At 41.9% G+C, this 24,328-nt stretch overlaps 1 protein-coding gene across 1 annotated transcript in view; it reads left to right on the plus strand.

The window, feature by feature from the left end:
* C8B (complement C8 beta chain) overlaps positions 1–13,826 on the plus strand; it is a 47,852-nt gene extending 34,026 nt beyond the window's left edge. Inside the window, exons 9-12 of the mRNA XM_037827105.1 lie at positions 351–514; positions 10,096–10,249; positions 11,181–11,249; positions 12,927–13,826. Coding sequence (XP_037683033.1) covers positions 351–514; positions 10,096–10,249; positions 11,181–11,249; positions 12,927–13,078 — 539 coding nt within the window. The 3' untranslated portion in view covers positions 13,079–13,826. The remainder of the gene's footprint in view (positions 1–350; positions 515–10,095; positions 10,250–11,180; positions 11,250–12,926) is intronic.
* Positions 13,827–24,328: the final 10,502 nt, after the last annotated feature.

A 24,328-nucleotide genomic window follows, 5' to 3' on the forward strand; every position in this document is an offset into this window, starting at 1 on the left:
CATCCATCCATCTATCCACCCATCATCTTTCTGTTTGTCTGTCTGTCTATCTCTGTATCTATCATCTAGCCATCTACCTATCTGTAGTAGACTCACTTAGTGGCTGGCACTTACAGATGCTCAAAGTAAACATCCCTTTCGTCCCCAACTCTTGTTGTATGTGATTGGAGGATCATCCCTTTCACCTCCTGGACCATGATTCCCCTGAAGACAGGATGTGTCTTGTCTGCCCAGGTCTTCAGGGCCAAGCTCAGCAAATATTATGTTAACACTGCTGGTTGGGCTGCAGTAAATTCCAAGTAGCTATAGTGGATTCCCAGTAACATGCCAGCTCTCTGTGTTCATTCCAGAAAGAAAAAAGAGAAACACTATGGTGGAGGATTTGGTGGTGCTCGTACGAGGAGGGGCAAGTGAGCACATCACTGCCCTGGCGTACAAGGATCTGCCAACAGCAGAACTGATGCAGGAGTGGGGAGATGCAGTGCAGTACAACCCGGACATCATCAAAGTGAAGGTACAAGCAGCTGCTCCACCCATCTGCTCCTCTATTCCGAAAACAGCTTCTGAGGGCCTATTGCACATCAGGGTAAAGACACAGAGGTCAATACAACCTAGGCCCTCATCTTCAGGCACCCACACTACCATGGAAAATATATATGAAGTGAACAGATTAGATTCACTGCTCAGCACATGGGCCGCCCAGTTGCTAAAGGAAATTTACCTTCAGCTTCCAATTCTAGCCTTCTTAAATTAGCATTCTTTCCATTTCATCAGACAACACTCAGTTATTCATTCATTCAAACATCCATTCATTCCAGGAACAAATTGTCTCTAAGTTCCTGCTGCACTGTAACAAGTAAGGTACTGGAGGAAAACACAGGAAGATACAAGGATGAAAAATAAATGCATAACTCTCTTACACAACAGGATAATACATCATGATAAGCACTAACCTGTTTTAAGCATCTACTATATTCATGACACTCTGCCAAAGGCTTTAGGAATGTTATTTCCTCTAATCCTCACAACAGGTCTGCAAATCAAGTATTCTTGTCTTCATTTTGCAGCTGACGAAAATCAAGGGTCAGAGAGGTGGTATCCATCTGTGGCTGTTCAAGAGTATCTATTAGGTCTGGACCTGAGACTTTGACCTTTTCCCTCCCCTCCAGACTCCCCTGTGGGTTTGGTGAATAAAAAATAATGATCCCAACCGCCTGTCACCCAAACAAGAGATGCTTTACAACCTTAAACGAAAAAGACATCTGTTAGACCAGGACTGTCATACTGTCATTGTATCAGCAATGGTGGGGTCCTTGCCTATGGGGACTTCAGCACGGTGTCCATGTCATGTCTTACACCATCCCCTTCTGGCCACTGTCTGTACAGTCATTGAAGGCCAGTGTCCAACCCCCTAGAGATTTCAGGGAGGGGAGCTGATGCTCGGAAGCTCTTATGGAGGCTCTGTAGTTCCTACCCTATTTCCCACAGTGTATTTGTCAAATTCATGTTTCTCCAGAACAAGAAGGCTGCCATTCAAGTCCTTTGTCTGCTATAGTTGCTGGCAAGCATAGAGATGGATAAAGTCAGCCATGGGTTGCAGGCAGCTCTAGAGGAATCTGGGATTGGCTGATGCCATGGTGACATTGGTTGGCAGCACAGGTGGACATGGGAGAAAACAAGGAGCTTGGGGGATAATAGGTCCCTTGTCTTTATTTTTTACAGAGACACATTACCTGAATCCTAAGAACCAAGGGGTTATCCTGGTTACTCAGATAGGTTGGATATGTCAGTCTAGGCACCGAGAATATCAAGTGCCAAGCATGTGTTGTGACGTGTAATGTGTGTATGTGCATGGGTGGGGGTGTTTGATGTGTGTGTGTGTGAGAGAGAGAGAGAGAGAAAAGGACAGTGCTCAAGTTTGGGCAGGTTAGTTTGCTAAGCATCTCAGTCAGGCCTTACAAATAGCCTTGGAGGTATAGTACTTTGTTAAGGGCACAGAGACTTCCCAGCATGATGTAGCGGAACGTGTCATACCCACTGTCAGTGTGGTGCTATGGAAGGCTGGTGGGTTGAAAGGGGAAAGGGACTGGAGAATCAGGGATGTTTACAGGGGGGTTGTAGAAGTGGGGGAGGCAGGAGTAGTGAAGGTTTTTATGCACCTCTTCTGTGCCTCCCTAACTCAAATTGAAAACATACATTCTGGGCATCCTGGTCTTTCATGCACTTTTTCCAGCCAGGAAAATCTGCAGATGGTTCACACTATCTGGGAATAATTCTTCTCTGCAGAGTCAGCTTATCAGGTAGCTAGAGTGACAATTGCTTTTCAGGCCAGCAAAGCCCACTCGGATAAACAATTCCTAGACTCTAGAAAGTTGGCCAAGGCTTGTTGTACGTAAATAAGACTTCAAGATTAAGATCTGAAACAAGATTTCTATAAAAGCCAGGTAGGCAGGGAGGCAGACCACAGAAGAGTCTATTCACTCTCTTTATTGGCAAACTTTAGACATAGAGAGATGGCTTTTTGTTGAAGGAAGAGTTAAAAGAAATCGATGGACGTATAAAGAGATTTTTTTTAGCACAAAAGATAAAATTATATCCACTATATAGAAGAAAAGAATATGTCTAAAAAATAGAAGAAAATTTTAGAATGTGTTTTCTGTGTGATTATAAAAAAATTCAAGAAAATGATGTATTAGTGAAATAAAATTAGAAGCTGAGATATTTAGACAATAATCAGATGAAAAGGGAAGTGGCTGAATATAGGAAACCAAAAGCACAATAGCAGAATTAAAACTTACATTGGAAACTATAAAGAATAGAATTGACACTGCAGAAAATTGAGTCAGTGATGTGGAAGGTTCTATAAAAATGTTCTTATAATGCAGATGCAAAAGACAAAGAGATTAAAACAATGACATAAGAGAAATATGATAGACAGAGAGTACAGAAGTGGAAATAAAAAACACAGAAAATTCTTCCTGAGAAAGAGGTAAGATTAAATGCGAAGACATATTAATCAAGCACATAATAAGAGAAATTTCCCTGAGCTGATAATGCAAAATGAACAGCTTATTGTAAACTAGCCAAAATTAGTGAAAACAAAACAATGCTGAAACACATCCTTGATGGTTTGGAGGCTTTTTGGACCCCAGAAAAGCAGGTTCTTAAAGTTAATCCATTCCTGTGAGCATGAAGCTATTGTAAGTAGGACCTTTTGGTGCATAGGATCTTAACTTCAGATGTGACTCACCCTCATTCAGTGTGCGTCTTTATCCTCTTACTTTATAAAATAAAACAATACAGATAAGCAGAGAAAGAGAAAGACACAAGCTGAGAAAGAAAGCCACCACACCGAAGCCAGACGCTGAAAGCAAGGAAACCCAGAAGAGAAGGGGGAGCCCAGCAGAAGCCACTGTGTGCCTTGCCATGAGACAGAGAAGTCCAGGATCGCTGGCAGCCCATCTTTGGGAAGAAAGCATCACCTGATGATGCCTGGATTTGGACGCTTTCCTCAGCCTCAAAAATGAAAGCTTGTTAGTTAATAAATTCCCATTGTTAAAAGTGGACCCATTTCATAGTGTCTGCATTTCAGCAGCCTAGCAGACTAAAACAGCAGCCAGTGACAGTTTTTACTTTTAGGAACAAACATATCTTACAGAAATAAAATTCAAACTGGTGTTAGAATTCTTTTCAACACCAAATGACTGAAGAAAATGGAGTGACAACCACAAGGTCTTGAAGGGAAAAGCATGTGATCCAGTGAAATGGACATTAATGGGTGAAGAATTCTGAAAGACATTTTGAGATATTAAAGGAGTCACAAATAGATTTGGCAGATTTAGCAAATAAAAACACAGGAGGCCCAGTTAACTTTGAATTTCAGATAAACATCAATTTTTTTTCATGTATCTCGCACATGGGGCATATTTATACTAAAAAATGAGTCATCATTTGTTTGAAATGCAAATTTAACCAGTGTGCCGTGTAAAACTGGCAATCCTAGTAACAAAGTCTATCACCCATGTGCATTTCCATATTAGTCAGGATTGCTAGGTTGGAATCTGGGACCCAGGCTGGTGGACCCATCATATGGAGCCTTGGTATTGCCGAGGGTAGAAGGAAAGAAAACAGTGTAATTGTGCATTCATAGAGGCGAAGATAGCCTAGGTTATGCTGCAGTGAATCTCAGCATCTCAGTATTATAAAAGTTTATTTCTCAATCACACATGTCCAAAGCATATTAGCAACGGAGCTTTGCTCAGAGATCCAGGCGTCAGAGGCTTTCTCTGGTTATGTGCTTCCAAGATCTCCACAGCAGTGATGAGGGAATGGGCTTCTAAAAGTCATGCTCTGCTCTTAAAGCTTCAACCTGGAAGTGACACACTTTCCTTCTGCTCTCCTGTTTCTGGTCCAAACAAGTCACAATGCCAAACTGCCTTTAAAGAAGGAAGGCAGGGAACTGTGGCCCCACCATATGCCTGGAAGACAGAGAAACTGAAACATTTAGAAGGTAGCGATATGGACCACCACACCTTGCTAAATGCCAGTTACTCAGAGATTTGTTTAAAAGCAAATTTCTCTGACCAAGAGAAGGTTTAAAGTACAGATATTGTGGCAGCATTGCCCGGAAAGACAGCATCTGGCTTGGATTGATCTTGTGCCCCCCAAAATAAATTCTGAATTTCAAAGAAAGAAATCATGAATATAATTAAAAGAGAAATGACAAACCAGCAAAATAATTTTTATCCCTAATATGTGAGGAATGGTGTAATTTATAAGAAAGACATATCTCAAAGGACTTGAACAGACAACCCTCAGAAGAACTACAAATGACTATAAAGCAAAACTTTTGCCTCTTTGGGAATAAAAAATGAAATTTAAAATACCAATGCAGTATTATTTTTGCCCATCAAGCTAACAATGAGTAAAAATTTGTATTTGATGTCACTGAGAGGGATGAGATGGGCACTTTTGTAAAATGGATGGAAATGTAAATCTGTACAACACTTTAGGAAAAGAATTTAACAATATATATAATAAATATTCAAAAAGTTTATAGCTTTTGATCCATGACCCCAAAGAAAAAGAAATTAAAACATCACTAATGATGTGTGTACAAAGACATGCCTTGTTATGTGTTATTTGTAGTAGCAAATGGGAAAAGAGAAAAGGAAACAACCTAAAGGTTCAGTGACAAGGGAAGAGTTGAATAAGTTGTGGTACATCTACACAGCAGGATAATATGAAGCCCTGGAAAATCATTTTAACAAAGAATATTAAACAGCATAGGAAAATGCTCATAATAGGATGTTATGCAAAAAAGTGGGACATAAAACTATACTTATCTAATGCCACTGATCTGGTGTAAATATCTTTTGATCTGCCTATCCAAAAATATACCCTGAAAGGAAATAGCACAAATTGTTAACAGTTTAAATGCTTTTCTGCACTTACTGGCTGTGTGACTTTGGGCAATCTACATAACCTTTCTGTGCCTCAAATTTTCACCTATAAAATGGGGGTTCAGAAGACTACCTAATTCCTGAGGTTGTTGTGAGGATTGAACTGGATAATGTATGTAAAGTATTTAGTTCAGCACCTAATAAATGCTAGCTATGGCAATAATTACTTGTTACCAGGAAGAATGGCTGTCACCAAGGTCCACTATGGAGAACGGTGTGGAGTTTAATAGATAGTGCCCATGTGGGCAGCACATACCATCTCTTTGCAGCAATATGATAGAGATAAATGAAATTTCATACAGGCAGGTGTGCTAAGGACCCAACATGTTCCATGTCAGCAGTGAGGATTGTGTGCGTTTGGGAGAAGGGTGGGGAAGAGAAGAGGGAAGAAGGGAGGGAGGGAGAGAGAAAGAAGAGAGAAAAAGAAAGAGGAAATAAAAGGACCACAAATCAAGGGGCTGGCAAATGTACCATATTAACTTGAGTTTAAAAGGGAGCTGTGGAGTTCTGAGTAGTTGCTGCTAAGTTCCCAGGCAAATTTTGTCTGCAAAATTTGGAGAACCCTGGGGTAGATGTTTTGAACGTGGGCATGATCAACACGTTTTTATCAATAATCACCATGAGCTAGTAGGAAAAAGACAGGCTTTAGATTAGAATCCTGATAATGCCATGTATGAATTGTGTGACCTTGATCACATTACTTAACCTTATTTGAAAATGGGGTTAATAATTGCTACCTTGTGAGGATGAAGTGGGATCCCCTTTGTGAACCACCAGCATAGCTCCTGGCACACAGTGGCTGATATATGTGGAAGATTTATCCCATTTCTGTCACTGACTTGCTCCATGTCCTTGAGCAAATCTCAATGCCAGGAGGAAAATGTCTTGATGGTTAAAGACAGCATTTAAGTTACTCCAGGAGGGAAAGCATATTGTTGGAAGAGCTTTTCGTTAGTATAAAGCAAGCCCCCCACCCCACCTGTTTCCCACCTTCCCCCTTCCAACTCCAACCCCCTCCCCTAGATGTGCAGCCAGCAGGGCTGGAGGGTTCTGCAAATAGCCTCTGGATCAATTCATTGACCACAAAATGGTGAGACAATGGGACCACCAATGGGCCTGCTTTGCCCACTAGAGGGAAGGTCAGATGCATAAGAAATGAAAGCAATTTTCTTCCCGCTGGAGGCCTCTATTAAGCATGATTGCCTGCATTTAGGCAGACCCTAAACTCTCCTGGGCAGGATTAGGGCAAGATCACAACCAAAATCTGGAGAGGAATATGGCCCTGGAGCTGACGCTGGAGCCAAGAGGAGCTGAACCTTTTTAACGGCCTTTGAATTTTGCCTCTTATTTTTTCCTACCCCATAAATGATTCCACATTCATCTATGGCATCTCCCTCTCAACCACTGCTCCGTCCACTCAGTGATCAGTTTCTGCTTCTACAATATTTCTTATATCCACACTCTTCTCCACACCAGCTGCCATTGCCCTAATTGGGCCTTCCACCCTCCTTTTCACCCATCCATCCATTTTTTTTCCCTTAAACTTTTAATTTTGAAATAATTTCAAACTTACAGGACAGTTGCAAAAATGATACAAAACTCATACAGAGAACTCCAGTGTGCCCCACCGTATTCAGATCCACCAATTTTAACATTTTGCCACATGGGCTATATCATTCTATTCCTCTCTCCCTTTTCCTTTCTGTCTCCATCTCTCACTCCCACTCCCTCCTCCTCTAATCTGTCTAATCTCTTTAATCTATCTTTCTATCAATCCATTATCTGAACACTTGAGTGTAGGTTGTATGCATCATACTTTTTGAACACTTAATACTCCCATGTGCATTTACTAAGAACAAGGATATTCACTTATGTAACCACCTAAGTGCAGTTATCAAGTTCAAGAACTTTAACACTGATATGAAACTTCCAGTCTATAATTCCAATTTTTTTCATATGTCCCAATAATATCCTTTAAGGCATTTTCTCCTACATTATTATATTCAATCCAGGATCAGATATTGTATTTAATTGTTATTGTCTCTTTAGTTGCTCTTTTCTTTCTCATTGTGGGAAGATATATTCAACATGAACATTCCCTTCTCAACCCAACCCTAGCATACCATTCAGTGGGATTAACCACATTCATAATGTTGTGCTACCTTTACCACCATCCATTACCAAAACATTCCCATCACCCCAATCAGAAATCCTACATCCATTTTGCTTTCACTCCCCATTCCCCATGCCCCTCATCCATAGTAACTTGTACTCTACTTTCTGTCTCTATGCATTTGCATATTCTAGTTATTTCGTAGGGGTGGACTCATGTAATATCTGCCCCTTTGTATGTGACCTGTTTCACTCAAAATGATGTCTTCAAGGTTCATCCCTGTTGTAGCATGTGTAAGAATTTCATTCCTTTTTAAGGCTGAGTAACAGTCCATTGTATGTATATACTACCTTTTGTTTACCCATTCATTTGCTGATGGATATTTTGGGTTACTTCCACCTTGTTTGCTACTGTGAATAATGCTTCTGTGAGCATTGGAGTAGCAGTATCTGCTCGAGCCCTTGTTACCAGTTCTTTTGGGTATACACCTAGAAGTAAAATTGACAAGTTATATGATAATTCTATGTTTAACTTTCTGAGGGACTGCTAAACTGTTTTCCATAGAGGCTGCAACCAGCAATGTATTAGTGTCCTATTTCTCCACATCCTTGCTAGCACTTGCTTTCTTTCATTTAACTAATAATTGCCATTCTATTGTGTGTGAAATGGAATCTCATTGCGGTTATGGTTTGCATTTCCCTAATGGCTAACGATATTGAGCATCTTTTCATGTGCTTATTGGCCATTTGTAATTCTTCTTTGTCTAGTCAAGTCCTTTGCCCATTTTTTAATTGGCTTGTCTTTTTGTTGTTGAATTGTAGGAATTCTTTATACAGTCTGGATATTAAACCCTTATCAGACTAATGGTTTCCAGATATCTTCTCCCATTCTGTTGGTTGTATTTTCAGTTTCTTGGTAATGTCCTTAGGTGCACAAAAGTTCTTAATGTTGATGAAGTCCATTTATCAATGTTTTGTTTTGTTGTTCATGTTTCATTGTAAAGTCTAAGCGTCTATTGCCTAATATAAGGTCCTGCAAAAATTTCCCTGTTTTCCTCTTAGAGTTTTACAGTTTTAGATCTTGTATTTAGGTCACTGATCCATTTTGAATTAATTTTTCCATTTGCTATGAGGAAGGGGTCCATTTTCTTTTTTTTTTTTTTTTTTTGCATGTGGATATGAAGTTTTCCTAGCCATTTGTTGAAGAGACTATTCTTTCCTCACTGAGTGAACTTGACTCCCTTGTCAAAAATTAATTGGTCATAGATGTGTAGGTTTATTTCTGAACCCTCAATTCTATTCCATTGGTCTATATATCTGCCCTTGTTCCAGTATCACATCATTTTGATTACTGTAGCTTTGTAATACATTTTTAAATTGGACATGTGTGTCCAACTTTGCCTTTTTTCAAGATGCTTTTGGTTTTTGGGGTCCCTTGCCCTTCCATATGAATTTGATACTTAATTATTGGAGCTTTGGGATTGCATTAAGGCTGTAAATCTCTTTGGGTAGTACTGACATCTTAATGATATTAAGTCTTCCAATGCATGAGCACAGAATATCTTTCCATTTATTTAGGTCTTCTTTAATTTCTTTTAGTAATGATTTGTAGTTTTCTGTGTATGAGTCTTTACAGTTCTGGTTAAATTTATTCCTAGATATTTATTCTTTTAGTTGCTATTTTTACGGAATTGTTTTCTAATTTCGTTTTCAGATTGTTCATGTCTCATCCATCCACTTTTACTAGTGGTGTTGAATAAACCCTAGAGACACAGAGCTAAACAGTACATAGCCATGATCTCCAGGAGCATACAATCTAATTAGAGAAGAAAAGCAGAGACTTAGGCATGTAAAAACATTTAATGACCGTAAAAGAGTAATCAAAATGTTAGAATTTGTATCAGATGAGTGGTACAGGCAGTGTTCTGAGAGCTCAACAGGGGGAAGTGTTCTGTGAGTTTGGGGACTCTGAAAGGCTTCCTGATGGTGGCTTTTACAGATGTGAATGATGTTGATGGGTTTTGAGGGGAGAGTGATGTTGTGACAATACTCCTATATCTTTCAAAGAGCTGCTTAAAAATCACCTCCTCTGCTGTCATCAAAGACAGATGAATCACATGCTCCTCCCTACCTGTTAGTAGGTTTCCACTGTTGCCTATAACCACTGAGTTGCAATTGTCCATTGGCATGTTTGTTTCTATCTTAGATTCTGAGCTCCTAGGAAGTAGAGATTTTATGTTACTCATTATTTATACTTAAGCCTAGCACTTAGTAAGGATTCAGTAAGTGTTTGTTGGCCTAAACTTGATGAACTTATTTGGGTATGTTGGGTTATGTGGAGGCAGAGAGAGGATGGGGTACCTGTATGGGAAAGAATAGGTCTTGGGCATCCATCCAGCTCCATTTGAATCTACTTGTGGTTTCCACACACCACCCACCTGCCCATTCTTATATAGCCTTGCTTTCCACATCAAGTGAGACATGTTTTCTCTTAAAATGAATGTGTTTCTTCCCTTCCCAGGCAGAGCCTCTGTATGAACTGGTGACGGCCACAGACTTTGCATATTCCAGCACAGTGAGGCAGAACATGAAGCAGGCCCTGGTGGAGTTCCAGAAAGAAGTCAGCTCTTGCCTCTGTGCTCCCTGCCAAGGGAATGGAGTCCCTGTCCTGAAAGGTACCATATCCAGGCAGCTGGTTTCCCTCATGGAAGCTATCATCTGGAGGAGGCTGGCTCTAGACCAACCATTTGCCTGGTGGGTGGGTGGCCACATTACACAGCAGCATTACACTGAATGCAGGAGCAGGCTGAGACCACATGGGCTGCAAAAAAGAAGAAGGTTAGTCTCAGGAAATGTCTCTCGGCCAAAGAAGGGGCCTCTTGGCTGATCAAGAGAAACCCTTTGTGCATGCCATGACCAATACATGGTGAGAGGATTGGGGGGAAATGGTGGGCCCCTAGAACTCGATTGCTAACTTCAAAGGCCAAGCCTGGGTCACTGCAATGAGCAGGGCAAACTGGGTGGGGCTGGGACCTGGGATTATACATGCCTACTGTGATGATCCAGGAAGATGCTGAGGAAAAGTCCAGTCCAACACCCAAAACAGGGCATCAGGACCTGGTTCCAGCAGGTTCCAGCCCAGGGAGCCAGTTAGAGTCAGGGCAGAACCCATGTGGGTGGGACTTAGTAGAGACGGGACGCGAGAGACCTGTTCACAGGATGGAAGAGCAGATTTAAGTGAGAGCCTAAAGCCTGCAAGTCCAGCCATCAGGACAAAGGCCCCTAGGTGAGGGTGGGTGATCAGAATCAGGAACCTCTAATGTAGATTCTGGCCCTGAAACCTTAAAGGTGTGGGCCAACTGTCAGTTGAGTAATTTTCCTCCACATCTCTATGTAATTTCCCGTTATGGCAATGAACACCCTACGATGAGCCAACGACTCTCAAGAAAGGGATTGATATTCTTGATACTGAAATTTTATTGCAATCCATTCAACTAAAATTTGCCCCATGCTAACCTAATGGAAACACGGTGAAGTGAAGGGCTGAGCTCCAGGACTCCTTTGGTGAACATGGGGTGAGTCACACTCTCTGTGTTCTCTTCTCAGAATCACGCTGCGACTGCATCTGTCCCCCTGGATTCCAAGGCCCAGCCTGTGAGGTCACCTATCGGAACAGTAAGGAATCTTTGAGATTTGGTTAGAAAGGGAACTATGGGGAAGTCCAGAGAATAATTCAAAAGAACAAGAACAAGGCAAGGATGTGGGGGTAAGGTACTCAACACTGAAACTTGACATCCACCCTGGCTCCTGATTTTATATTTCATTATTTTTATTATTTTCACATCTGGGAGCTCTTCCATTAAAAATGGAAATGGTACATCTAATAAAGACAACAAACATTTTTGGGCACATTGCTTTGTATCAGGCCCCTTTCTGAGTGCTTGGACTCAGCTTGGGTTCAAATTTGCATCTCCATCATTTAATCACTATCACCCTGAGCAAGTTACCTAACTTCTTTGTGCCTCAGTTTCCTCAGCTGTAAAATGGAGATGATAATAACTCATATATGTCTCTTTGTAATGACACATATAAGGCACTTAGAAAAGTACCTGACACAGTATAAGAGCAAAATACATGTTGGTTACTTTGTGTTTTTTTTTTTTACGTATGTTAGATACTTTAATCCTCCCAACAATGCCATGAAGTAGATACTAATAATGTCCCATTTTACAGATGAGAAAACTGAAGTTGCCCGATGGCGACACATTTAAGATGCATTGGAACCCACATACAGGTCCAGCAAGTCCAACTCTGCAGACTTTGCTCTTAACACTTGCACTGTTCTATCTCCCCAGTGAGATGTTCAGTTATCTTCATTCTCTCTGCTCTGTACCTCACCAGGGGTCTCAAACAGAGGCCTGCTCAGCGAGCGTACAATCACACAACCATAACGCTTCTTATAGTTGGGGGAAACCTTAGAAACCACCCATTTCTACACTCTCATTTTACAAGTAGGGGTGGGTGGGTCAATGTCCAGAGACAGTATGTCATTTACCCAAAGTTACACTGCAAGTTAATGGCTCACCCAAACACATGCTATATCATGGTGGCAGTAGTTGATTATTTGTCTAATCGGATTTTTAAAAAATCCTCAAGTGAAAGGCAAGTGTCCGGGGAATGGAGAACACCAGTGTTTGTTATTACCTCATTTAAAACACACAGTGCTTATGGCAGAAAACTATGGGTTGAGAAGAAATTACGTAAATTATCCAGCATCCCATAGCTGGAAAGTATCTAAGCGGGAAACCATTCATTCATTTTTCCACTCAACAAATATTTACTTGAGAGCCTCCTATGTGTCAGCCTAGGTGCTAGAATTCAATGATAATCAAATCAGATATATTCCCTGTCCTTATAGGGATTGCTTTTTAGCAGAGAAGATCTTATGAATTGTCCCAGAAATACATTTCAATTGTATTTCAATTTCTACTGTTGTTTCCATTTTAACAACTGCTATTCAATACTTTAAAAACTTTAAATATGGAGAATTGATGGAGGGATTGAAGGTCAGGGAGGGTTTCCCTGAAAAAATAACACTTGATCTGGATCTGAATGGCAAGTAGAGTTGGCCATATGAGGAGAGTGCTCCAGGCAAGGAGAGAACAGCATGTGCAAATTCCCTTGGTGGGAGGAAGCATGACAAATAGGATGACCAAAAAAGGAACAGGTGACCAGAAGGGAGGCATCAAAGAATTAGACCCCCAGCATCTTTGGCCTATGCCCCCCACCCCACCCATGGGGTGCCAATGTATAGTAGGGCTAATTAATGTTTGTTGACTTTCTTTCTTACAGATGTCCCTGTCGATGGGAAATGGAATTGCTGGTCAGACTGGTCTTCGTGCTCTGGGGGACAAAAAACAAGACAAAGGCAGTGCAACAACCCACCTCCTCAAAATGGGGGCAGCCCTTGCTTGGGTCCTGCTTCAGAAATGCTAAACTGTTAGGGAAGAGAGTTCTAGCAGATGCTGCAGCTGAGGCTGCACACAGCAAGACCTCTGAGCCCACTGGGACTCAGGCCCAGCTCACACACACATCAGCTTCCCACCTGGGGCCCGCCTGAAGGCAGAGGACACTGCCAACAGGATGTTTAAAATAAGAACGTTGATTTTAAAAACACATGATGATTTGAATAAATAGTGAGTTAAAATTATAGATTCTTTAAGAGTTAAAGCATTTTTGTAATCCCTATTTTGCTCAGCTCTACAATTTTATTTCTACAATTTTATTTCACTCACTTTAATATCAGCCAGGAACCATGTCAGGAGTTGCTCACACTTTATTCCCACTATCTAGAAGGGATGTGCACATAGGAGGTACCCAATAATGAATCAATGAATAGATATTGTTTCCTCTCTGGACGAGTACACAGTCTCATTCAATAAAAACGGTGGTTATTTATTGAATAATTACTATGTGCCAGTCACTGTGCTACGTATATAATTCATTTAATCCTCTTGACCATCTTATACGACAGATGCTATTTTTAGCTCTATTAAACCACTGGGGAAACTGAGGCTTAGTTCAGTTAAGTGACTTGGCCAAGGCTACATGGCTGGGAAGTGGCAGAGCAGCAAACCTAGGCACTCAGGCTCCACGGTTTTAAACTCTTACCCATGATGCTCTCCTACCTCTCAATAGAAGGGAATCTGGTTAACAAGGAATTTTTCATGAAATAAAAATACTGTGTGTGTATGTGTGTGTGTTATTGATAGATCTCAGTCACTGCTTTCTGAGGAGGGTGGATCTTCAAAGGCACTTTGTTGGTAAGTGCTACGGAGGGAGTGGTTATGCACATTAGATGCAGGAGTTACGGGATAGAGCTGAATTGTTGTGCTTGACAAAGAAGTGGCATGGCTGGATGTCCAAGGAAAATCCTGGAGAAAGACCAGGCAGGGAAACTAATCACTGAATTAGAGAAAGTAAAAAACAACAACAACGAAGAGGAGAAGGTTGTGGTAGGTGGAAGAGGAAACATGCCAAAGAGAATTTTAAGTTGATGGCTGTGGGGTATACAAGGTAAAACCCTTCTTCTCTCCCCCACGAAATTGGGTGTAAATTTTACTTTGCTCACTCATGCTTTTGTGCAAGTACTATTTTGCACTTTAAAAGGAAAACAAGAAGTATTTATATCTAGGATATGGTGGAATGTTGAATTATATACACTAAGGAAAGAAAATTTCATGTTTTTAATCCACATTCCCCTGGGTGTGAAAACATTTATAAATAGAATCTTTTGAAGATGTTATTTTTAGGTAAGTTTGGCAAACTGCATCAGAGTAGGACTTAATCGGTATTACTGGAGGCCTCATAAAGAGAAATCCACCTGAAGCCTGGAGACCCAGACAGCCACAGGGAGGAGCCAGAAGCCGGAATTCGGGGGAAACAGGAAGAGCAGATGCACTGAGGGAACAATCGCCTTGTCACCGAAGCAGAGATGCAAGTCAAGGACGCCGGAGGATAGCAGCAAGTCTGCACCAGAATGCCACAGACTTTGGGGCGAAAACATGGCCTTGCTGTCATGTGAATTTTGGACTTCTAGCCTTCCAAACCATAAGCCAATAAATTCCTGTTGTTAAGCCAGCCCATTTTGTGGCATTTAGCAGCCTGGCAAATTTAAGACAGATACCAAAAACCAAAATGTTTTTATTTTTTTAGATTGAGTTCGATGATTGTTTAATTTCTCTCATTCATTCTATTATAGTAAAACATCCCTTAAACAGTTTTCTGTGCTCTTGGGTGCTTCCTGTCTGATGGCAGAACTTCAGGTGAGGTGGTTGAAATGAAATTGGTAAAAAAAAAACAAAACAAAAAAAACCACACACACACACACACACACAAAACCACAACAACGGTGGTTCAGGTGCAAACTGCAAACCAATTTGTTTTCAGCCGAATCATCTGCTTCAGTTTTGACACTGGGCTCAGCTCTGGGACCTGAAACCACCACATGTTCAGGACACCAAAGCATTGGTCACTGCTACCCACCAATCAGTTCCAACCAGATATGGGGGGTTGAGTGAACAGAACAGCCAGCAGAAGGAGCTCTTGATTTCTCTGGAGTTGTGGCAGGAAATGCAGCGAAACCGTCCACTTCCCTGCATTCTTGTGGTCCCAGCAATTGAGCTGACGGCTTTGGGCCCTTGTTTGCCTTAATATTATTGCTTTGCAGTCTGCTGTTATTTCAACAGGCTAATCCAATAATGTTTTATCTCTTTCATTATACCAAGGCCGTATAATTTTCTTGAGTTATAATCTATCTTCTTTTAAGATTCCCCAGAGACAGAAAAGAGCTGTTCTGTCTTTGGTTGATGGGAGGCTCCCGTGAAGCCGACACCAGCACATTGAAGCAAGCGCAGCCAAATTAAATTCTGAATCTCAATCACGGCCACTGCTTCTAATGGGAAATTTGAGTTGATTATGGAGATGACAGCCCAGGTTCACATTTATTGCGTTTCGCAGAAATTGTTTATCCTATTAAATATGGTCTTGAAGGAGAGACAATTCAATTGCAGAGCACCAGTGAATACCCGGGCGACGCCCAGGCACTGCTAAACTGTGTAATAATTATATTCTTATCTGTGGGCTGAACTTCCCCTCGTGGCTCTTTTCTGCAAACAAATGCATTTAAGAGGAGGATGAAACATAATGTAAGAATTAAACAAAATAAATGCAAATGGTGCTTTTGGAAAAACTTGGCAATGGCAGCTTGCACGGTGTACCCATCAAGAAGCTGCAGTATCCGTGGTGCAGTATAGTTTGGCAGTCACCGTGAAAGCTTGAACACAGCACAAAATACCTGGATGAGGGTAATGTTTGCATCCAAAAGCATGAATTTTTGAAATGCTGTGAGCTCCACAGTGTGCTTAACGACAGGTGAGTGTCTGTAAGTTCTGTGTGACCTTGAGATAATAACATAATGTCTGTTGGAATAATCATTATTATTGTTTTAATGATAGTAATAATAATACTAGCTATCAATTACAGAGTGCTTCCCAATTTATGAAATCTTTTGTCTTACATTATCTCATTTAATCTTTATCTGAATTTGATGAGGTAGATATTTTAATATAATCATCAGATGACGCACAGAGAAAGCTTCAACCTGAAGTGCAATCCTTACACATGGAATGGGCTGATTATGGAAAGTAAGGTGAGATGCAGAGGCCTGGAGAAAGAGCACTTGCTGGCAGAGAATCCAAAGGAAAATGCTACCTTTGTCTTAAATTAGGAGGGCTCTGGCCTGCTCTCAGGCACGCATAAACATATCCTAGGGACAGAGTGGGCCTGGCTCAGAAAGCCCTTGGGAATACAGGCCAGGTCTCCCTTGGGGTCTTCATGATCAATACCCTGATGGAGAAACATGCTTGACTATGGGATCTTGCACACAGCAATCCTCCCACTCCACGTCCTGTTGAAGCCAATTCCTAGCTCATCATTCAGGTCTCAGCTTAACTCTCTTTCCTTTAGACAGCCTTCCCTGATGCCTTGGGTTAGGACTGTGTGATGACTTGGATCTATGTACCCCAGAAAAACATGTTCTTAAACTTATTCCATCCCTGTAGATGTGAACCCTTGTAAATAGAGCCTTTTGATGAGGTTACTTCGTTAAGATGTGGCCCAGGTAAAAAAGGAAGAGTCTTCATCCTATTACTGAAGGCCTAATAGAGAAGGTCACACACAGAGAAAGCCAGAAGCAGCAGCCAGAAGCTGAATGTTGATGGAACCAGAAGAGAAGAGAGAAGCCAGGAGAGGCTGCTTTGTACATTTCCATAGACAGAAAAGCCAAGGACCAAGGATCGCTGGCAGCCCACCCCCAGAATGCCACAGTCTTCTGGAAGAAAGCATTGCCTTTCTGATGCCTTTATTTTGGACTTCTCCTAGCCTCAAAACCATAAGCCAATATTTTCCCATTGTTTAAACCAGCCTATTGCATGGTATTTGCTTTAGCGGTCTGGAAACTAAGATCATCGTCTGTTTCCTCTGTTCTCATTTCATCCCTGTACTTCCCCTGTCATAACACTCATCACATTGTACAGAGTGTCCATGAAGTCTGAAAACATAGATGCTATTTTGTTTTACAGAATGAAATGTCCTTAATAACATTCTGCCTATTCACCGATGTTCTCAGACTTTAAGACATTGTATTATAATTTACTTGTTTCTGTCTCCTTTCCCTTCTTGAATATAATGTCCATGAACGCAAGGACAGTGTCTAACTAATGTACTTATATATTCCATGTACCAAAAACAATGCCTGGGAAAAGTAGGCAATCAATAAATAACTGTTAAATGAATTAATGAACTAATAACGTAAAGGGATGTGAGCAGGGCTGAGGGCAGAAACTTCCTCCATGAGGAGCTTTAGTGAATTAGTGGCACATGATGGTGGAATGGTGAGGCTTGGGGCAAAACAACCCAAGAGACAGGGATAATCCACACATCAGTGGCGGAGGGTGGGGGGAGGCATCTTTCTGAGGCTTCATGGGCAACATCACAAAAGAAAATTCCAATAAAAGAGGAGGAAAACTAGATGACATCAGGTAAGGCTGAGAGTACTGGTTTGCAGAGCTTGTGAGACAACCCCTGGAGACAGCCAGAGATCTTCAGGGAAACTTTACAGAGGGAAGGAGCAGGAGACCCCACAATCACTGATGGGGGTATACCTGAGAAGCACATTTAGAGCTTGAAGAGGAAACCAAAGCTCAAGAAAATTAAAAGGCCTGTCCAGTGTGTGGCAGAGATAGAAGATGAATAATGATTAATTATTTTATTAAATTGTTTTCTAACTTTCCGCCCCTCAGTTTTCTCATCTATAGATTAATTATAAACCTAGAATCCCATGCAAAACCTAACAGCAGCACATTGGAATAGTATACTTTAGGTCTGTGAGATAATCTGTTTATTGAATTTTATTATGAAATCAGATTTTTCTACATGCTACTTTTCCCTTTGAGTTGTCTTTCTTTGAAGTTACGCCAGATGCCAACACTGAGGTATTAGGAAACCCATGGATCTGTTTATTGAATATCCACAGGTAATGTTACAACCTCTTAGGTGGAACTAGAAATACAGCATGAACAGTGTAATGCTTAGAAGTGTGTGCTCTGGAACCAGACTGCCTGCGCTTGAATCCCAGCTCTGTCACTTATTAGCTTGGCAGCCTTATGCAAGTTATGTGCCCTGCCTGTGCCTTGTTTCCTTGCCTATGAGAGGGCAGTGATGATGGTATAAACCTCCTAGGCAGTTGTGAGCATTGCTCAAGTTACTGCGTGTAGAATAACGCGTGGAACACAGTAAGCACCCCAAAAGCATTAGCTACATTGTCATCATCATCATTTCCAGGGATATTCAAAACCTCAACAAGAGCTCTAGTTAAAAAAAAAAGTCATTTAAAACTGCCTTAAAGATGATTTCAGTGCAAACCCCACTAGAACACAGGAGAACAAAAAGACAAAAAAAAATAGCTTAGCTCCTAGGAGATGTTTTAATAAAGGACATGCAAGATTTTTACATCCTAAGCTCTAGGTTATTAAGGAAAAATGTAACAGCATAATAACTAATATTTGCAGAGGGCATTGCCACTTACAAAGAACTTTCACATACCTAATCCAGCCTAATCCTCTCAATGCCTGTAAGAGGAAGAGTTTATTATCTGCCTTTGACAGGTGATGAGGCTGAGCCTCAGAGAGGCTGCGTGATTTGCCCAAGACCACACAGCTCAACAGTGGTGGAGCTGCCTCTGTGTAAGGGTGTCCCCATTTTGCTCACGATCTTCCCACTACAGCAGAAGCAGATCCAGGTTCACTGGCAGAGCGAGTGCCAGCCAGCCTGCCTGTCCAGCTGTGTAGAAGATGCAGAGAGAGGCCTCTGGTCCAGCATTCCTGCAACAGAAAAGCAGAGTGGCGCTGAGGGGCTTTGGGCAGACAGACAGAGGTGTAAGACCCAACTCTTCCACTTCCTAGCTGTGTGCTCTTACCAAGTCATTTATCCTCTCTGTACATTAGTGTTCTCACTTGCAAAATGAGGTCAATAATCCCCATGGCACAAACATGAGGGTTAAATGTCATAACTTATGCAAAGGGACAGCCATTACCCCTAAGCACATGGCAGATGCTCAACTGCCTTCTATTCTGAGGAGCTGAAGGAACCAGCTCTATTTAAGATCTGCCTCTTTTAACCTTGCTTAGCGTTTGCCTCTTTTTGAGAGCGTAGACTGCATTTTACAGAAAGAAGAAGAAGAAACAGGGATGGCATTTGCAGTGGGGAATTCTTGGAGGATTGTCAAAGGGAGTCAAGTGGCTGGTTTGACATTCACCTCTGTGCAGGAGGCCGCTCCGGAGCCCGAGCACTCCCATTATCTGTGGCTGCATCCACCAGTTATCTCACGTCCCCACCTTGCAACCCCAGGTGTTCCTTCATTCATCATTGGCTGTTGTCTGGTTTCTGCTCCTCCTTCCCCCACCACCTCCTGCCAGATGGGCCTCCTTGTTAACAAGCCAGTTTCTTCGTATCCTGAAAACTGATTCTGGCCCCTTTTATCCCAAACACTATCCATCCATCAACTGCTTGCTCCACATGCTTGCTTAGGAAAATGGGAATGGGGGAGGGAGACAAATGACAGATAAAACTTCTTAGCTGCTATCTCTAAAGAAATAGAATGGATAAATAGATCCGTCAGACATGTATCATGCTACTGGACAGCAAAGTCCATTTGTTAAGAACAGGTTAGGATGGGAGGCTTCATCTCACATTTTAAGCTGCTAATATAGAAAGGAAACATATTTTCCTTTATCTCTCCCAGGGGAGGAGGGAAAACCTCAAGGCCGTGAATAAGGAATTTCTCATTCAACTTGATGGAATTTCCTTCACTAAGGTAGAAAAGATGGACTCTCACATTTGTGCAGCCCCTAGTAATGGTCTAAGTGTCCCCATGATGCAACAGGAAGGTTATAAGATCCAGAAATCCTGTGAAAACCTCTTTCATGGGCTTCTCTCTCACAAGGTCTTGCACACAAGCTGCAAAGGCTACTTTTAGAGCCTTTGCCTCTGGGACGGAGCCAACAGTGAGAGAGAACAGATCCACCCAACTAACTTTTACGTGGAGGTTCCTATATGCAGAGCACTATGGTAGATGCATGTGATTTCCCATCTGCCCTGCAAGAAGTTACACTGCTGGAGAGGCAGGAAAATAGCCACAGTGATAGAGCATGGAAAGTGCTAGAATACAGAACCACATGAGGGAGTAGCACCTGATGAGGTACAGGGTAATGGAAGGGGTTGGGGCTGGCTTTCTGGACAAATTGACACCAAACCTATATCCTGAAGAGTGCTGAAGAAGATCTAGGCAAAGTTGGGGGCCAAAGTGGGGAGGGTGATTCTGGGATCAGTATGTGCAAAAGACCGGAGGAGACAAAAGACTAGACCTATTTGGGAAATGGAATTGCAATTAATATTCAGCAAATATTTATTAAACCCCTACTAAGGCCACATAGCATTCTAGGTCCTGGGGAATCGAGCTGTGAAAAAGATTGCATATTAATGGGGGAAGACACACCAAAAAAGAAGAAGGAAGAGAGGGAGGAGAAATAAATCTATACTCTCAGGTAGTGATAAGTGCTACACAACAAAAGCAAATTAGGGAAAGGATGTGCCCCTTTACCCTGGGAGGTCAAGGAAGGTCTCTAGAGAAGCAATACTTGAGCACAGACTTGAATGAAATGAGAGAGTGACCCTTGGAATTATTTAGGGATGAACATTTCAGGCAGAGGGGATAGCAGGTGCAAAGGTCCTGAGGCAGGAAAGGACTTGGAGTGTAGGAGGAAGAGCAAAAACACCTGCTTGTCTGGAGCAGAATGACAGAGGGATGGACTGAATGGAAGGAAATGAAGTTAGGGAGAGGGCCGAGGGCTAGTTATATAAGGCTTTGTATGTCATGGTACATTAATGGTAATAGATTTTCAGTACAATTGGCTTGGAGAGTCTCATGAGGGAGATAAGGATGGAGAGACACATTGGCATCAGATCAGAAAGAGCCATCTGAATTCACTTTAAAAAGTAACTTTATAATAATGGCTGTGGGGTGTCAAACCACTAAGAGCACCCCAAGGTGAGGGAGGAAGTGGCTGGGATGTGGCTCTCTGTGCCAATCTCCCTAGGACCAAGAATTGGCTGCCTTCGGGAAATACTCGGTGACCAAATCAAAGTCCAAACCCAGCTGTCCCAGCCTAATGAAGATCAGTACCAATATCCAAGAAGACTAAGCAGTAACCCCACATCCAAACACACCTTGCATACTTCAACCTCCATAATTTTTGCACATGCTATTTCCTCTTCCATTATTGTGCCCCTCCTTCACTTTTCCTTGCTTTTCCTACTCTCACTTTTCTAGACTTCTTGCCACCCTCTCCTCCAGGCTGTCTTCCTAGATCCCCAAGCTGGTTACCAACCACATCCCCCCATGCATTTTGTTGGAACAGGACCTTGTCATTGGTCAGAGTTCTCCTCTACCAGATGAGCTGAGCCTTCTTTCAGGACTGGGACTATGTCCTATTCATTTCTGTAACCCCTGCACCCTGCAGTGATGGCAGGGCATCGCTGGAGAGTATCTGGTCCATTTCTGAAATGAAGGGGTAGCAGCCTCAGTTTTCTTCATAGGAAAGCAGTGCTAATCCGTCTTATATCCCCTTCCTCAAATGGTGCTATGAGGCTTCACTCTGCCATCTCTCATTTCTGCAATGTGGCTTTTGAAGCCTACCCTTTCTCTCTGTCCATTTTCTTCACCCTAAAGGCATATAGTTCAGAAGAGATTCATTGAGTGCTTTATTTCTGAACCCTTTAGATCTTCCTCTAGCTCAAAGAAGAAAAAAAAAAAGAAAAGAAGACTCCCCTTATTGCTTTCTATTCTGTCATTAATTTGCTTTTCAAAAGATACCTTGTCAAGCTGAAGATTACCCCTTTAAACCGTGTTTTTACATTCATTACCTATAAAACTTTAGATCATAGATCTCCTTAAAGGACCTAAGGAAAAATACATTTGATGAGTTTTATGCCTTTTGCTTTGTGGGAGCCAGTCGTTTTTGAAGAGGGAAAGGCACTGATCTGGCAAACGCTAGCTACTGTTGAAACTGCCACTGCCGTTGTATTTTAATTTCTAAAAACACTGGGGATGTAGTCTCCTCAGAGGAGTGGGGCAGATGCTGGCTCGGGTTCCGTGGCCCAGACGACAGGAAGATGGCATTGCTCAGTCGGTGGTTTTGACCCACGGCTGATCTAGGCTGTAGCTCCATCCCAAACTTCCTGTTTCTTGCTCCTGGATTACTACACTTTCCTCCTGATAAGCCTCTTTGTCTCTGGTTTCTTCCCTCTCCCCGGTGCCAGACAAACCATCCTACAAAGCCGACAGACAGCAATGAGCAAAGTGGAGTGGGGAAAGGGATGTGTGTGTGTGTGGTTGATTCATGGCCTTCAAACCCCAACCTATCAATATGTCCACATCACTGAACTGGCTCTTGAACCCACAATTCACAAATGCTTACCAGGTCATTGCCATGCTCAAGTCACAATCCTGGCCTCTGGGGCTCTCATCCTGAACAAAATGGCCTTTGTTACTGGTAAACACAACCTCATGGTTGTGTTTTTCCTTAGTATGAAACAGGGCTCATAAATCTTAAGAGGTCTTTGTTAGGATTAGATAAAACAGCACAGATAAACCTTGCTATTACTGCCCTTTTGTCTTGTCACACACACCCCTTGTTCTTGAACATACAAAGCCTCCTGACTCTCAAGAGTTCTCAATCCTGGCTGCATTTGGAATCGCCTGGGGAGCTTTTAAAACTCCCGAAGCCTGCCTCCCACCTCCAGATATTCTGATTTAATTGGCCTGGGGTGCAGCCTCTGGACAGCAGGGTGTTTAAAACTCCCCTGGTGATTCTAATGTGCAACCAATGTTGAGAACGACTGCTCTTCAATCAAGACTGAATGCCCTTGTTATTTACCCACTTGGCCTGGCCAATCTGGCCTCCTGTCCCTTTCTAACATATAACTGCCACTACCCAGTAAACACTTGATGTAAATGAATTATTAATGTAAATTAATTTAAAAAGCAAAAAGTAAACAAATGACACAATGACAAGCAATAAGGGTGTATGTTTTCCTTTTTTTCTTCTTTCAGATAGAGGAAGATCTAAAGAGTTCAGAAATAAACTCATCTGAACTATATGCTTAATAAACAATAACAATAATAACATAATAATAATAGTGACGCTAATAGAAATTTACTGTGTGCCAAGGACTGCGCTAAGTGTTTTATGTACCTTATTTATTCACATTCACTATCTACCCTACTCTCCATTCCCAGCACATGTACACCTACACTCCTCCCTCAATATTCTTTCTCACCTTCAAGCATTGTCTCATGTTGTATTTCTGTCTCTCAATGTCTTCTTCTCCCTCTTTCCCTAGTTTAAAAAATCCTTCAAGGCCTGGGTCAAGCCTCATGCCACCCATGGACAGCTAAATCTCCCACCTGGCCTCCTTTGGTACTTACCCTTTGGTACTTAATTTGTGTGTCGATATTTTGGCATTAACTCATCAGTTAACTTCCTGTGGTCCTAAAATCTCCTCAATGGTTTCATGTATATTCATCTTATTAGTACTCTAATAAGAATTAGGATTCTGAAAGGATAGGGAGCATCGATATTTTACGAATCAACTGACATTTCTTGAGTACTCCACTATAGACTGGGAATGCAGATTTGCCTGCAAGATGCTCACAGTCTAACAGGGAAAACAGATGCGTAAACAGAAAATTCAGTGCAACATAATACATTCTCCGTTTGAGGCACGTGTGGATTGCAGGGGTGATGCTGAGGCTGAAGGGTGTGCTTGACTCTCCCAGGGCTGGGTCAGGGAAGGTGCATCAATTATCTACGGTTGGCCCCTGCAAATCCACTCGCCTCTCTGCAGGCTGAACAATATGGACCACATCTTTGAACTGACACTTGAATTCATTCACTCAATTAACAAATGCTCATGAGACTCCTGCCATGTTCAAGGCACAGTCCTGGCCTGCTGGGGCAACAGTGCTGAGCAAAGTGGACTTGATCCCTGTCCTTATCTCCTGGGGAGATACAGGTCATAAATAACCTCAGGAAATATGGAACTAAATATATCAGTACTAATTGTGAAACATGCAA

The sequence above is a fragment of the Choloepus didactylus genome, chromosome 2 (genome assembly GCF_015220235.1).
Source record: "Choloepus didactylus isolate mChoDid1 chromosome 2, mChoDid1.pri, whole genome shotgun sequence".
Lineage (NCBI taxonomy): Eukaryota > Metazoa > Chordata > Mammalia > Pilosa > Megalonychidae > Choloepus > Choloepus didactylus.